Genomic DNA, 12,794 nt, shown 5'->3' on the forward strand with positions numbered 1-12,794 from the left:
AGGCTTACTAAGAAAATTAAATGGCCTAATACAGGTAAAGTATCTAATTGTGTTCTACAGTCATGAAAACAATGGCAAGAACTCAATAGATATACTAACTATTGTGATGATGTCGCTCCCCAATGCCACACCCCTGCTCTCATATCCAGGTTCCTGCTGCCTAGAATACCCTTCCAGCAGCTTCTTTTTGCAAAACCAGCCCATTAAAAAATCTTTCACACCTCAGCTCAAATGCTGCTGCTGCTACTGCTGCTAAGTCACTTCAGTCGTGTCCGACTCTGTGCGACCCCATAGATGGCAGCCCACCAGGCTCCCCCGTGCCTGGGATTCTCCAGGCAAGAACACTGAAGTGGGTTTTCCAATGCATGAAACTGAAAAGTCAAAGTGAAGTCGCTCAGTCATGTCTGACTCTTAGTGACCTCATGGACTGCAGCCTACCAGGCTCCTCTGTCCATGGGATTTTCCAGGCAAGAGTATTGGAGTGGGGTGCCATTGCCTTCTCCGCAGCTCAAATGCTATCTCTTCTCAAATGAGAGAGATCTTCCCTGACCATCTATCTAAAATGATCTCTCTTCATTTCTGTAAAGTCTAGCTTTCTATAATTGCACTCTTTGTAATCTGCAATATCTTGCTAACTTATTACTTGTTTACTGTTTGTCTCCTTACATCTGGACATAAGCTTCATGAGGGCAGGGCCTTGCCTCTCATCTACTGCCCTATCCTTGAGCCCAGAACAGGAGGGCACATAATCCATTCTGTTCTGTCGCTCAGTCATGTCTGACTCTTTGCAACCCCATGGACGGCAGCATTCCAGGCTTCCCTGTCCATCACCAACTTCTGGAGCCTGCTCAAATTCATGTCCATTGAGTCAGCAATGCCATCCAACCATCTCATCTTCTGTTGGCCCCTTCTCCTGCCTTCAGTCTTTCTCAGCATCAGGGTATTTTCCAGTGAGTCACTTCTTCACATCAGTTGGCCTAAGTATTGGAGTTTCAGCTGCAGCATCAGCCCTTCTGGTGACTATTCAGGACTGATTTCCTTTAGGATAGACTGGTTGGATCTCCTTGCAGTCTTAAGGGACTCTCAAGAGTCTTCTTCAACACCACAGTTTAAAAGCATCCATTCTTCGGTGCTCAGCTTTCTTTATGGTCCAACTCTCACATCCGTAATTGACTACTGGAAAAACCACAGCTTTGACTAGACGGACCTTTGTCAGCACATAATCAGTTCAGCTCAGTTCAGTCTCTCAGTCGTGTCTGACTCTTTGCGACCGCATGAATCGCAGCATGCCAGGCCTCCCTGTCCATCACCAACTCCCGGAGTTCACTCAGACACACGTCCATCGAGTCAGTGATGCCATCCAGCCATCTCATCCTCTGTCGTCCCCTTCTCCTCCTGCCCCCAATCCCTCCCAGCATCAGAGTCTTTTCCAATGAGTCAACTCTTCACATGAGGTGGCCAAAGTACTGGAGTTTCAACTTTAGCATCATTCCTTCGAAAGAAATCCCTAGACCCTCCAAAAATACTTACTGAATGGATGAAAGAATTTGGGTCTTTTACAAGTATGAACTTACTACAAACAATGCTACAATAGACATGATTGTAATTAAATTTTGATTTGTATCCTTCAATTATTTTTTAGGATGATCTTCTGAGAGTTCTGAGATTATTTGGTCAAAGGACAAGCATACTCCCATTCAGACAGATTGCGCCAATTCAGAGTCCTGATAATGTCATACAGGCATGCTGGCCTTCTGCACCTTTGATTTGGGGCTCTAGGAGAAAAAAATAGCAAACCTGAAAATGACCTCTCCTGCCTGTACTTCCACACGCTAAATAAATATCTAAGATCCTATTTTATTTTATAGATTAGGACACTGAGAGTGAAGTGAAAGTGATAGTCATTCAGTCGTGTCTGATTCTTTGTGACCTGATGGGCTGTAACTTGCCAGGCTCCTGTGTCCAAGGGCTTCTCCAGACAAGAATACTGGAGTGGGTTGCCATGCCCTCCTCCAGGGGATTTTCCCTACCCATGGATCAGAATTCATGTTTCTTATGTCTCCTGCTTAGGCAGGTGGGTTCTTTACCACCAGTGCCACCTAGGACACTGAGACCCTGGGATTAAATAGCTTCCCCAAGGTCACATGTGGTCAAAGGCAGAGATGGGGTCCTAACCCAGGCAGTTTGGAGCTCAACTCTGCTCTTAACCATCAAGATGTACTTTTTTCTGTGTTTGCTTCTCTGATTCCTGAGCACCAAGACCTTTGAGAGCTACTGTTCCACTGACCAAAAGATGCAGCACTCAGAGTTGGGGCAAAGAGCAGAATGGAAGTGGGGAGGAGAGGGGAGAAAGAAGAGGGATGCACCGACTAGGGCAGGGGCTTCTCTCGCCTTGGCCTGGAGCTTATCTGATGGCAGAAGCAGAGTCAACACTGGTGATGCCTCTGTTAGTTTTCAGTTCTGAGCTTCCTGCTTTGGTTTGCCAATCCTGAATTCAGCCTTGAAAGCTAGCTTTGCCCAGGTGAGTCTGGACTCTTGAATGGGTCTACCGGGTTGAGATGGGTGGGTGTAGCCAAGCTCTGCTTCTTAAGAAGCCCAAGCATTACCTTTCCTCCAGGGCTCTCAGAGGCCCTGACTCTACTGCCCTAGGTGCAAAACAGCTGCTTCTTAGCTGATTGTTTGCAAATTGCATTCACACTTCTTCTCTGTTTCCTCCCAACGAAAGCTAGATTTTCACCCTGTGTTCTCAAAGGTAATGGTTCTTATTTGGTCATACACAAAAATCATCTGAGGGGCTTACTAAAAAGGCAAATTTCGGACAATCTTGGAAATTGAACACTGATTGGATATTTGATATTAAGAAATTATTACTGAATTTTTACATGTGACCATAGTATTGTGCTTGTGTGTATGTGTGTATAACATATACAGAGAAGAATCTTTATCTTTTGAATATTTTGATATTCACATATTTTGAACGAAAAGTATGATGTATACAATTAGCTTCAAAATAGCCCAGAGTGGGTAGGAGAAATGGGTGGGGATTAGAGGATACAAAATTCAGCAACTGTTGCTGCTGAGTGGTGAGTACATGGGGTGGGGGTGGGGGTTCTTTATACTATTCTCTTTATTTGTGAAGATGCTATAATTTTTCCATAATAAAGTGTAAAAACACCAAAAGGTACCCTCCTTACTCCAGGGTACATTTTACAGGCACCCAGCATGGCTCTAGGGGGATCTACTCACTCCACCTAGAGAAAAGGCTCTACAAAGGGAACTCAGGTGGCCCCTGTAAAAAAACAACCTCATTGACTCACCCCTCACGCCTCTGCCAGATAAAGGGGAAAGAGCAGTCCTCAGTGAGGAAAGGGTGCATCGCTCAGCTGACCTGTGTCAACTCACCTGGACTGCAATAAAGCTGAATTTTAGCTGTAGTGTATGTATATATTTAGATGGCTTTGTATAGTCGCCTTTTGAAGTATTTTGTAAATTAATTGTTGGTAGGGTAGTGAGTGTGGTGTGTTTTTTCTTTTTTCCCCTTTGGTTTTCCAAAACTATTTTTTAAAATGTTATCTCATTTCTCCAGCGATATGAAGTGTTTTAATACCGTGTAATAGATATTCGGAGAAGGCAATGGCACCCCACTCCAGTACTCTTGCCTGGAAAAATCTCATGGACGGAGGAGTCTGGTAGGCTGCAGTCCGTGGGGTCGCCAAGAGTCGGACACGACTGAGCGACTTCCCTTTCACTTTCATGCATTGGAGAAGGAAATGGCAACCCACTCCAGTGTTCTTGCCTGGAGAATCCCAGGGATGGGGGAGCCTGGTGGGCTGCCGTCTGTGGGGTCGCACAGAGTTGGACACGACTGAAGCGACTCAGCAGCAGCAGCGATAGATATTTCGCTCAGCTGATACAGAATCCGCCTGCAATGCGGGAGACCTGGGCTTGATCCCTGGGTTGGGAAGATGCCCTGGGTTGGGAAGATGACCTGGAGAAGGGAAAGGCTACCCACTCCAGTATTCTGGCCTGGAGAATTCCATGGACTGTATAGTCCATGGGGTCGCAAAGAGTCGGATACGACTGAGCGACTTTCACTTCACTTCGATAGATATTAAAACACAGGAAGGTTATCTCTAGGATTCTTCTGAGGTCTCAAGTCGGCTCTTCCCAAACCCTCCCCTCACTGGGGGATAAGTGTCTTCCTTAGAGAAGGAAGTCTCTGACCCCGGTGGTGCCCCAAGGTCGTGGCCCAGGGCCCAGGTGGGGCGGGGGAGGGAGGGGGTGTGTGAGCAAGGCCGGCCGGCGGGGCAGGTTTGTCCTCGCCTCGGACAGGCCGGTGTTGATACAACACAGCCCGCCTCGGGCTCTGCGAGCGCCGGGGGAGGAGAAGCCGCGGGAGGGGCTCGGCGGTCGCTGAGGGAGTCGCCTGCGGAGTCCGCGGCCGGGCTGGTCGCCTCCGCCCGCCGCTCGCGAGCCCTACCCTCCCGGCCCCGCCGAGGAAGCCGCGGGAGTCGCGCGCCCAGGACCGGCTCGGACAAAGCTGGGGTAGGAAGGGAGGGTCCCTGTCTTGGGCTCTTGGGTCTGCAGGAAGCTCATGTCTTCTGTGTCTTTTCTATGAAAACTTTGCCTGGCTTGCTAGAACCGGCCGTGTGAAAAATTCATTCATCTGGGTGTCAGCAGGCACAAATGGAATACCAGATTCTGCATTCGGGAGGGTCGGCGGAGATTTTTGCCTCTAGTCTGTAAATACGGAAATGTTTTTTGAGCCTCTTCTTTGGGATTGAGCTCGACGTGTGATGGAGTGAAAAACAGTTCTGATCTCATGGGTTTTTCTGGCTAGTGGGAGAACAGACAGGAAGCAAGTAATTGCAGATGATTGTATTCGATTATATTCTGGGAGGGCTTCCCAGGTGCCTCAGTGGTAAAGAATCTACCTGCCTATGCGGGAGACACAGGTTTGATCCCTAGGTTGGGAAAATCCCCTGGAGAAGGAGACGGCAACCCACTCCAGTATTCTAGTCTGGGAAACCCCATGAACAGAGCAGCCTGGTGGGCTACAGTTTGTGGGGTGGCAAAGAGTCAGACCTGACTTAGCCACTAAACAACATATTCTGGGAGCACAAAGAAGGGTGCTTAGTTTGCTCTGAGTGTTGGGGATCGGGAGAGGTGTATGGAAGAAGAGGATTCTTACCCCAAGAGGGAGAAATGACAGGAGTATGTGGGGTATGGGGGATGCAGGGTGGGGAGGAAGGGGTTGAGGTTCTAAATCTTGGGAAAGCCTGAACAAAAGTTCTCAGAGAAATTCGGGGAAACGGGAAGGGAGGGCCAAGGCCAGATGATGCACACAGCCCTTCCTTGGCTATGTCAAGGGTTTTAGACCTTAACCTGTGGGAAAATGGGACAATGGAAGGATTAAAACAGGGGGGATAAACCCAGTGTTTGCAAATAGTAGATTATACATTATAAAATTATAAGGAAAAGGGATTCCTTCTAGGATATGTGATGGTTCTTCCGAAAGGTTGGGATCTGAGGAAGACAGTTTGGTTTGGCAGCAGTAGGGAAATCTGGAGGGTCTTGGGTGAGCGTGGGTTCTAGGTGAATATCCTTTTTCCTTATAGAGGACATACAGATTTATTTCATTCCTGCTGACTGCACAGAGTTCTGTTGTATCAGTTTAATCTTTCCCCTGTTGATGGATATTTAGGTTAGGTCCACTTATTATAATTAGTAAATACAGTGTTGTCAGAAACATCCTTGTGAGTCCATTTTCCCTTACATTTCTGAGTTTATCTGGGCGAAGAGCAGTGGAAATCTTGTGTCATGGATATGAATAACATAAAGTTTGGTGGATACTGACAAATTGCCCTCTAAAAAAACTATACCAAAAAAATGCTCCACAAATGTACACTTCAAGTATCAAGTGTCTGAAAATGCTTGCTTCCTCACACCTTCAAGTGTATTTATTAATCATATTTTTAAATCTTTTGCCAATCTGATAGGTGGTGAAAAGTAGTACCTTGTTGTTTATGTTTTTAAATTTAGGAAAGATTTCCTATTGCATTTTTTTTCTTCTGTTGGATTTTAATATAACTCAGTGACACATTTGTTACCTCAAATATCTTTGTGTCCCGCAGACTAAGGTTGGGCCAACATGGCGTCCATATTCCGAAGCGAGGAAATGTGTTTGTCACAGCTCTTTCTCCAGGTGGAGGCTGCATACTGCTGTGTAGCTGAGCTTGGAGAGCTTGGATTGGTTCAGTTCAAAGACGTAAGTACTGCATTCATAGGAGACCAAAAGAAGGTGGAGTTTCCACTTCTTGGTGGTGAATAAAGGCCAGGGAGAAGCGCCCTGGGCTGGAGTCATGGAATTCAGTGGTTCTTGTTCTTCTGGCTAGAATTTGCGATAACATTGGGCCACTGACTTGCAGACGTTTCTCCCTTCCTCCTTATGTGTCACCCCTATAGGAATGTTTTGAAACTCTAATAAAATAAAAAAGATGACATTGTACTTTATTTCCTATGTACCTCTTCAAGACATTCGATATATCCAGTGGGCACGTGGATTACCAACCTTATTATGAGGGCAAAAAGCAGTGCTTCCAGACCAGTTAGTTTGAGGAAAAAGTATCTTGGGAGTCCACAGTCTCTTGAGGGTAATATTTTCCAGCTAGACTGTATCCCCTCCCCCTCAGTTTTATTGAGATATAATTGACCTATAACACTGTATAAGTTTAAGGTGTATGGCATAATGACTTGACTTAAATCATAAGACTCTTACAATTTACTCTCTTAACAACTTTCATATATAATGTACAGCAGTGTTCATCATATTTATCATGTACATTATATCCCTAGTATGTATTTGTCTAATAATTTATCTAATTATCTAATAATTTATCATAATTAGATAAAATTATTTATCTAATTATCTACTAATAATTTATTTATCTAATAAAAGGAAGTTTGTACCTTTTGACGGTCTTCATCCAATTTCTCTGTTACCTCAACCCCCACCTCTGAAATCTGATCTCTTTTTCTATGAGTTTGTTTGATTTTGAAGTATGATTGACCTACAACACTGTTAGTTCCTGGTACACCACAATACCAGGATATCAATATTTCTATACATTTCAAATGATCACCATAATAAGTCTGTTTACAGTCTGTCACCATGCTGCTGCTGCTGCTGCTAAGCCCCTTCAGTCGTGTCCGACTCTGTGCAACCCCATAGACAGCAGCCCACCAGGCTCCTCTGTCCCTGGGATTCTCCAGGCAAGAACACTGGAGTGGGTTGCCATTTCCTCATCCAATGAATGAAAGTGAAAAGTGAAAGTGAAGTCGCTCAGTCGTGTCTCTTTGTGACCCCATGGACTACAGCCTATGAGGCCCTTCTGTCCATGGGATTTTCCAGGCGAGAGTATTGGAGTGGGGTGCCATCGCCTTCTCCGGTCTGTCACCATAGAACTGTCTTAAGTAAGACGGGGTATCATTTCCCAGAGACAGTTGAGATCCTCACCAAAAGCTTTTGAATTCAGTTTAGAAAATGGGACTCGCTAATTCCACTCATTTTCTTACTAAGGTCTGGTCAAAACTAAGCCCTTCAGAGAAGGATCATGACTTTGCAGCTACAGTTCCAACTCAGGACCTGACATGCGATATTAGTTCTTAATAACATTTATTGGGCTGAGCTGAAGGGTCACCGGCACAAAAGGATGCTGACTTTTTCTTGAAGACCAGGATCCACTGCATGGAGCTGTGCTATATTCAAGGTCCTATTGTATTCATGACTCCATTGAGGAATTCAATTTGGATAGTAAGTGCAGCTAAAACTTAAGAGAAGTTTACAGAGGCCAGAGCTTGTGGCATTTGGGGAACTGAGGGTAAGAATATCAAGGTATATTTTGACTGGAACTCTCCTGTCTTGTGCATGGAAGTATCTAGTCCTAAGATGATTCCAGCAACATTCTGCAGCATTAATAATTAATAATAGTAATAGCCAAAGAGAATGTGTTGGCAGTGGTTGCTACTAATGTGTGCCTTGTGGCTTTCCTCTCCCTCTAGTTAAATGTGAAAGAGAGCCGCTTCCAGAGGAAATTTGTGAATGAAGTCAGAAGGTGTGAATCATTGGAAAGAATCCTGCGTAAGCCAGTTTCCTGCTTGCAGTTTGAATGTGCACTGGCAGGGAGGGAGATGGTTTGCAGGGGTGATGTCCTGCAGTCTGCCCCTATGTGTGATACTGCTACTCTAGGTTGAGACAGATCCTGGTTGGCGGCAGAGGAGGCTAGAGATGGGGGCCAGGTTCTGTGGCAGGTGCCAGGGCAATTCAGGCAGCGGACCTGGGAAATGCATCTGTCCTACTTGACCCATTTCTTAAGTATGAGAAAACACACACACCTTGGGCTCTCTGGTGGGGTTTCATCCTTCAGGTTTTCTGGAAGATCAGATGCAAGATGAGATTGAGATTCAGGTGCCTGAGAAGTCCCCGCTGACCCCTCTCCCACGGGAAATGATCATCCTGGAGGTAGGTTCTTTCTGACTTAACAGAGGACAGTATCGAAGCCTGTCTCCTGTGAACCCTGCAAGCCTCTCATGGTCCTCTGCCCCATTGCTGAAGGCGTGGAGGTGGGTTTATGTGTTGGTCCACTTTTCAGTGTTACTCCCCCAGGAAAAGCCCCCCGTGCAATTTTTAAAGTCGCTCTTGCATCTTTTGGTGGTCATGTGTGTTGCTTCCATGTCTTGGCTATTGTAAACAATTCTGCAGTGAACAGGGGGATGCCCATTTCTTTTCCAGATATGATTTCCTTTCCTTTGGATAAATATACCCAGAAGTAGAGTTGTGGGATCCAGTGGTTTGCTTCTTAATTGTCTGTCTGGTGCATTGGGTCCACTCTGGATTGAGGCCTCTCCTCAGATTGGCTTCTGAGGTCAAGTGGGAGAAGGTAGCAGTTTTCTTTAGCTAAGGCCTTTATGGCTGGAGGACCCCTCCCTCTTTCTTTCCCTTCTCTGTCAATTTGCTTTTGTAAAACACTGAGTATCTGCTGTGCACAAGGCACCTTGGTGAAACAAGGCCTTACTTCTAGGAGCTTTTAGAGCAGGCTGTGGGGAGAGGAGGGAGGGTGAGCCAGGGGGAGAGGATGTCAAAAGGTTAGTGTTGTTGTTCAGTTGCTAAGTTGTGTCTGACTCTTTGTGACCCCATGAACTGCAGCATGCCAGGCTTCTCTGTCCTTTACTGTCTCCCAGAATTTGCTCAGACTCATGTCCATTGTGTTGGCGATGCCAATCCAATCATCTCATCCTCTGTCACCCTCATGTTTTGTCTTCAGTCTTTCCTGGCATCCAGGGTCTTTTCCAATGAATTGGCTCTTGGCTTCAGATAGCCAAAGTATTGAGGCTTTAGCTTCAGCATCAGAACTTCCAGTGAATGTTCTTTAGGGTTCTTCAGTCCTTTAGGATTGACTGGTTTGATCTCCTTGCTATCCAAAGGACTCTCAAAAGTCTTCTCTAGCACCACTGTTCAAAAGTATCAATTCTTTGGTGCTCAGCCTTCTTTATGGTCCAGCTCTCATATTCGTACATGACTACTGGAAAAGCCGTAGCTTTTGACTGTATGGCCCTTTGTTGGCAAAGTGATGTCTCTGCTTTTTAGTATGCTGTCTAGGTTTGTCACAGCTTGCTTCCCAAGAAGCAGCATCTTTTAATTTCTTGGCTGTAGTCACCATCCACACTGATTTTGGAGCCCAGGAAAAGAAAATAATTTACCGCTTCCACTTTTCCCCCTTCTATTTGCCTTGAAGGGACCTTGACTGATGGGACCAGATGCCATGATCTTAATTTTTTGGATGTTGAATTTTATGCCAGGTTTTTCACTCTCTTCCTCTTCACCCTCATCAGGAGGCTCCTTAGTTTCTCTTCACGTTCTGCCATTAGTGTGGTATTATCTGCATATCTGAGGTTGTTGGTATTTCTCTGGGCAATCTTGATTTCAGCTTGTGATTCATCCAGCCTGGCATTTCACATGTCAAAAGGTGGGCAGATCCAAATCCTGGAAGGCCCTGTTGATCTTTGTTAAAAAAAAAAAAAAAAAGGACTTTTTATCCTCAAAAGAGAAAGGGCTCACTAAGAGAGGTGAACAGGTATGGAAGAGCTTCATTGATTGAGCCTTATCTCTGGCTGGGTTTTCTCCTGTGATTTTAGGTTTTCTTTTAAGATAATTTAAAATTCTTGAAACTGTTGAAGCCACCAGTAGCATAAATCTAGATTCTCTAACAGAAACATGAGACTGGCAAGACTGACAACTCCGCTTGAATATATTTTGGATCTGGTCATACTAAAATCTGGATATTTGAGGAGAAAGTTTTAATCCATACAAATAGGATTTCCATAAAATCATCTCCGGTTTCATTCTTACCACTAGTTTTCTAATACCGGCCTTGTTAGTTACCAGCTCCACTCCTGCTGCCGACCCCCTCACCTTCCTAAACACCTACACCTGTTCTTGTGAACGGTGAGCTAGCTTAATGGCTCATGTTTTCACTGTAATCTTTTTATATATTCTTTTCCAGATTCTTTTCCCTTCTAGGTTATTGTGTGCATGCTCAGTCACTCAGCTGTGTCCAACTCTGTGACCCCATGGACTGTATCACTCTACCATGGCACCTCCCTGCTTGAGAGTGTTGATGGTGTCCTTCTTGCCTGAGTCAGGTCCATCCTGGCCAGCAGATCTGCTCTCCTTGGCCCTGTCCTACCTCTCAAGTCCTACAGGCTCCTTGGTCTGGTTCCTTGGTTGTATGCCACTCTTACACCTTGTTGAGGATCCCAAAGAGCTTTATTTATGAGGGTTGTGTTTATTGATACTTACTGCTGGAGAAGACTCTTGAGAGACCCTTGGACTGCAAGGAGATCAAACTAGTCCATCCTAAGGGAAATCCACCCTGAATATTCACTGGAAGGACTGGTGCTGAAGCTCCAATACTTTGGCCACCTGATACGAAGAGCTGACTCATTGGTAAAGACCCTGATGCTAGGAAATATTGAAGGCAGGAGAAGGGGATGACTCAATGGATATGAGTTTGAGTGAACTCTGGGAAATAGTGAAGGATAGGGAAACCTGGTGTGCTGCAGTCCACGGGGTTGCAAAGAGTCGGACAAAACTGGGCAACTGAACAACAACAACTGCATTAGGAACTAAAACTGAAAAAAGTAAAATATTTATTAATTCATTAAAAATAATGTCTCATTACATGTTAACATTTTAAATTAAAAATAATTGTATTTTCAAAGAAAAAACTTTAGTGAAGAGTGATGTTGTTAGCAAATTTGTATGTTTGACTTAATAGAAGCCCTTCGTGTGCTTTGAATCTGTTGTGATATGTTCTCATTGAAGTATATGAAGAGAATTTAGTCTTGAAAAATAGGTACTTGGGAAAGGGAGGAGTGTTTTAATAGTCTTTTCAAACAATTGTGGATATTCTTTGATATTACATTAAAATTTGACAAGCATAGGGACTTTTGCTTTTGTTAAACAGGTAACAAGTATTTTTGTTTCCAAATTGACATAAGAGATGCAGGTTCCATCCTTGGGTTCGGAAGATCCCCTGGAAGAGGAAATAGCAACCCATTCCAGTGTTCTTGCTTAGAGAATCCCATGGACAGAGGAGCCTAGCGAGCTACAGTCCATGGAGTGACGAAGAGTTGGACGTGACTGAATGTCTGAGCACTGAAATAATCAGTGTCAATTTGGAAACAAATATACTTCTTACCTGTTGAACAAAAACAAAAATCTCCATGCTGATATGTGACTCGCCAGAATCCCTTGACTTCTCATGTAGCTCATTTTCCTTCCCCAAGTATTTTCTGCTCCTCCGCATTTGATAAGGGAACTCCTGAGCGTGTATGACCGTGGCTTACTTGTTGTTCAGTTGCTGAGTTATGTCTGACTCTTTGCAACCCCATGGACTGCAGCATGCCAGGCTTCCCTGTCCTTCACCATTTCCCAGAGTTTGCGCAAACTCAGCGTCCATTGAATTGGTGATGCCATCCAACCATTTCTTCCCCTGTCATCCCCTTCTCCTCCTGCCTTCTATATTTCCCAGTATCAGAGTCTTTTCCAATGAGTTGGTTCTTCGCATCAGGTGGCTGAAGTGCTGGAGCTTCAGCTTCAACCTCAGTCCTTCCAATGAATATTCAGGGTTGATTTTCTTTAGGATTGACTGGTTTGATCTCCTTGCAGTCCAAGGGACTCTCAAGAGCCTTCTCCAGCACCGCAATTTGAAAGCATCAATTCTTTAGCGCTCAGCCTTCTTTATGGTCCATCTCTCACATCCCTACATGACTATTGAAAAAGCCATAGCTTTGACTATACAGGTCTTTGTCAGCAAAGTGATGTCTGTACTTTTCAGCTCTACAGTCTTATCAAGTTTGACTGAACTTGAAGTTCAGTTTGGCCTCTCAACTTCAAGCTATGTTATGATGCTCTGCATACTTGATAGTATTTGTTGTAGTTAATGTACAGTGAATGGCATAGTGCTTTCTGCCTGGCTTACTTTCTTTTTCTCTCCTTCAAAGACTGCTCTAGAAAAACTGGAAGGAGAGCTTCAGGAAGCCAATCAGAACTATCAGGCTTTGAAGAAAAACTTCCTAGAACTGACGGAATTCAAATATCTCCTGAAGAAAACCCAGGACTTCTTTGAGGTTGTAATTTGGGGACTGTGTATTCAAGGGCCCTTTTCTCTAGAACCTCAAATTTCTATTTTGACAACTGGTTGGTCTGGAATATGAATAAATTGTGATGTTTC

General features: G+C 44.7%; 1 protein-coding gene across 1 annotated transcript in view; it reads left to right on the top strand.

Moving 5' to 3' along the window:
- Positions 4,377-12,794, top strand: part of ATP6V0A4 (ATPase H+ transporting V0 subunit a4) — a 47,113-nt gene continuing 38,695 nt past the window's right edge. Inside the window, exons 1-5 of the mRNA XM_018046887.1 lie at positions 4,377-4,545; positions 6,135-6,268; positions 8,062-8,140; positions 8,427-8,521; positions 12,565-12,690. Of these exons, the coding sequence (XP_017902376.1) occupies positions 6,152-6,268; positions 8,062-8,140; positions 8,427-8,521; positions 12,565-12,690 (417 nt within the window). The 5' untranslated portion in view covers positions 4,377-4,545; positions 6,135-6,151. The remainder of the gene's footprint in view (positions 4,546-6,134; positions 6,269-8,061; positions 8,141-8,426; positions 8,522-12,564; positions 12,691-12,794) is intronic.

This window comes from Capra hircus, chromosome 4 (assembly GCF_001704415.2).
Source record: "Capra hircus breed San Clemente chromosome 4, ASM170441v1, whole genome shotgun sequence".
In the NCBI taxonomy this organism is placed as follows: domain Eukaryota; kingdom Metazoa; phylum Chordata; class Mammalia; order Artiodactyla; family Bovidae; genus Capra; species Capra hircus.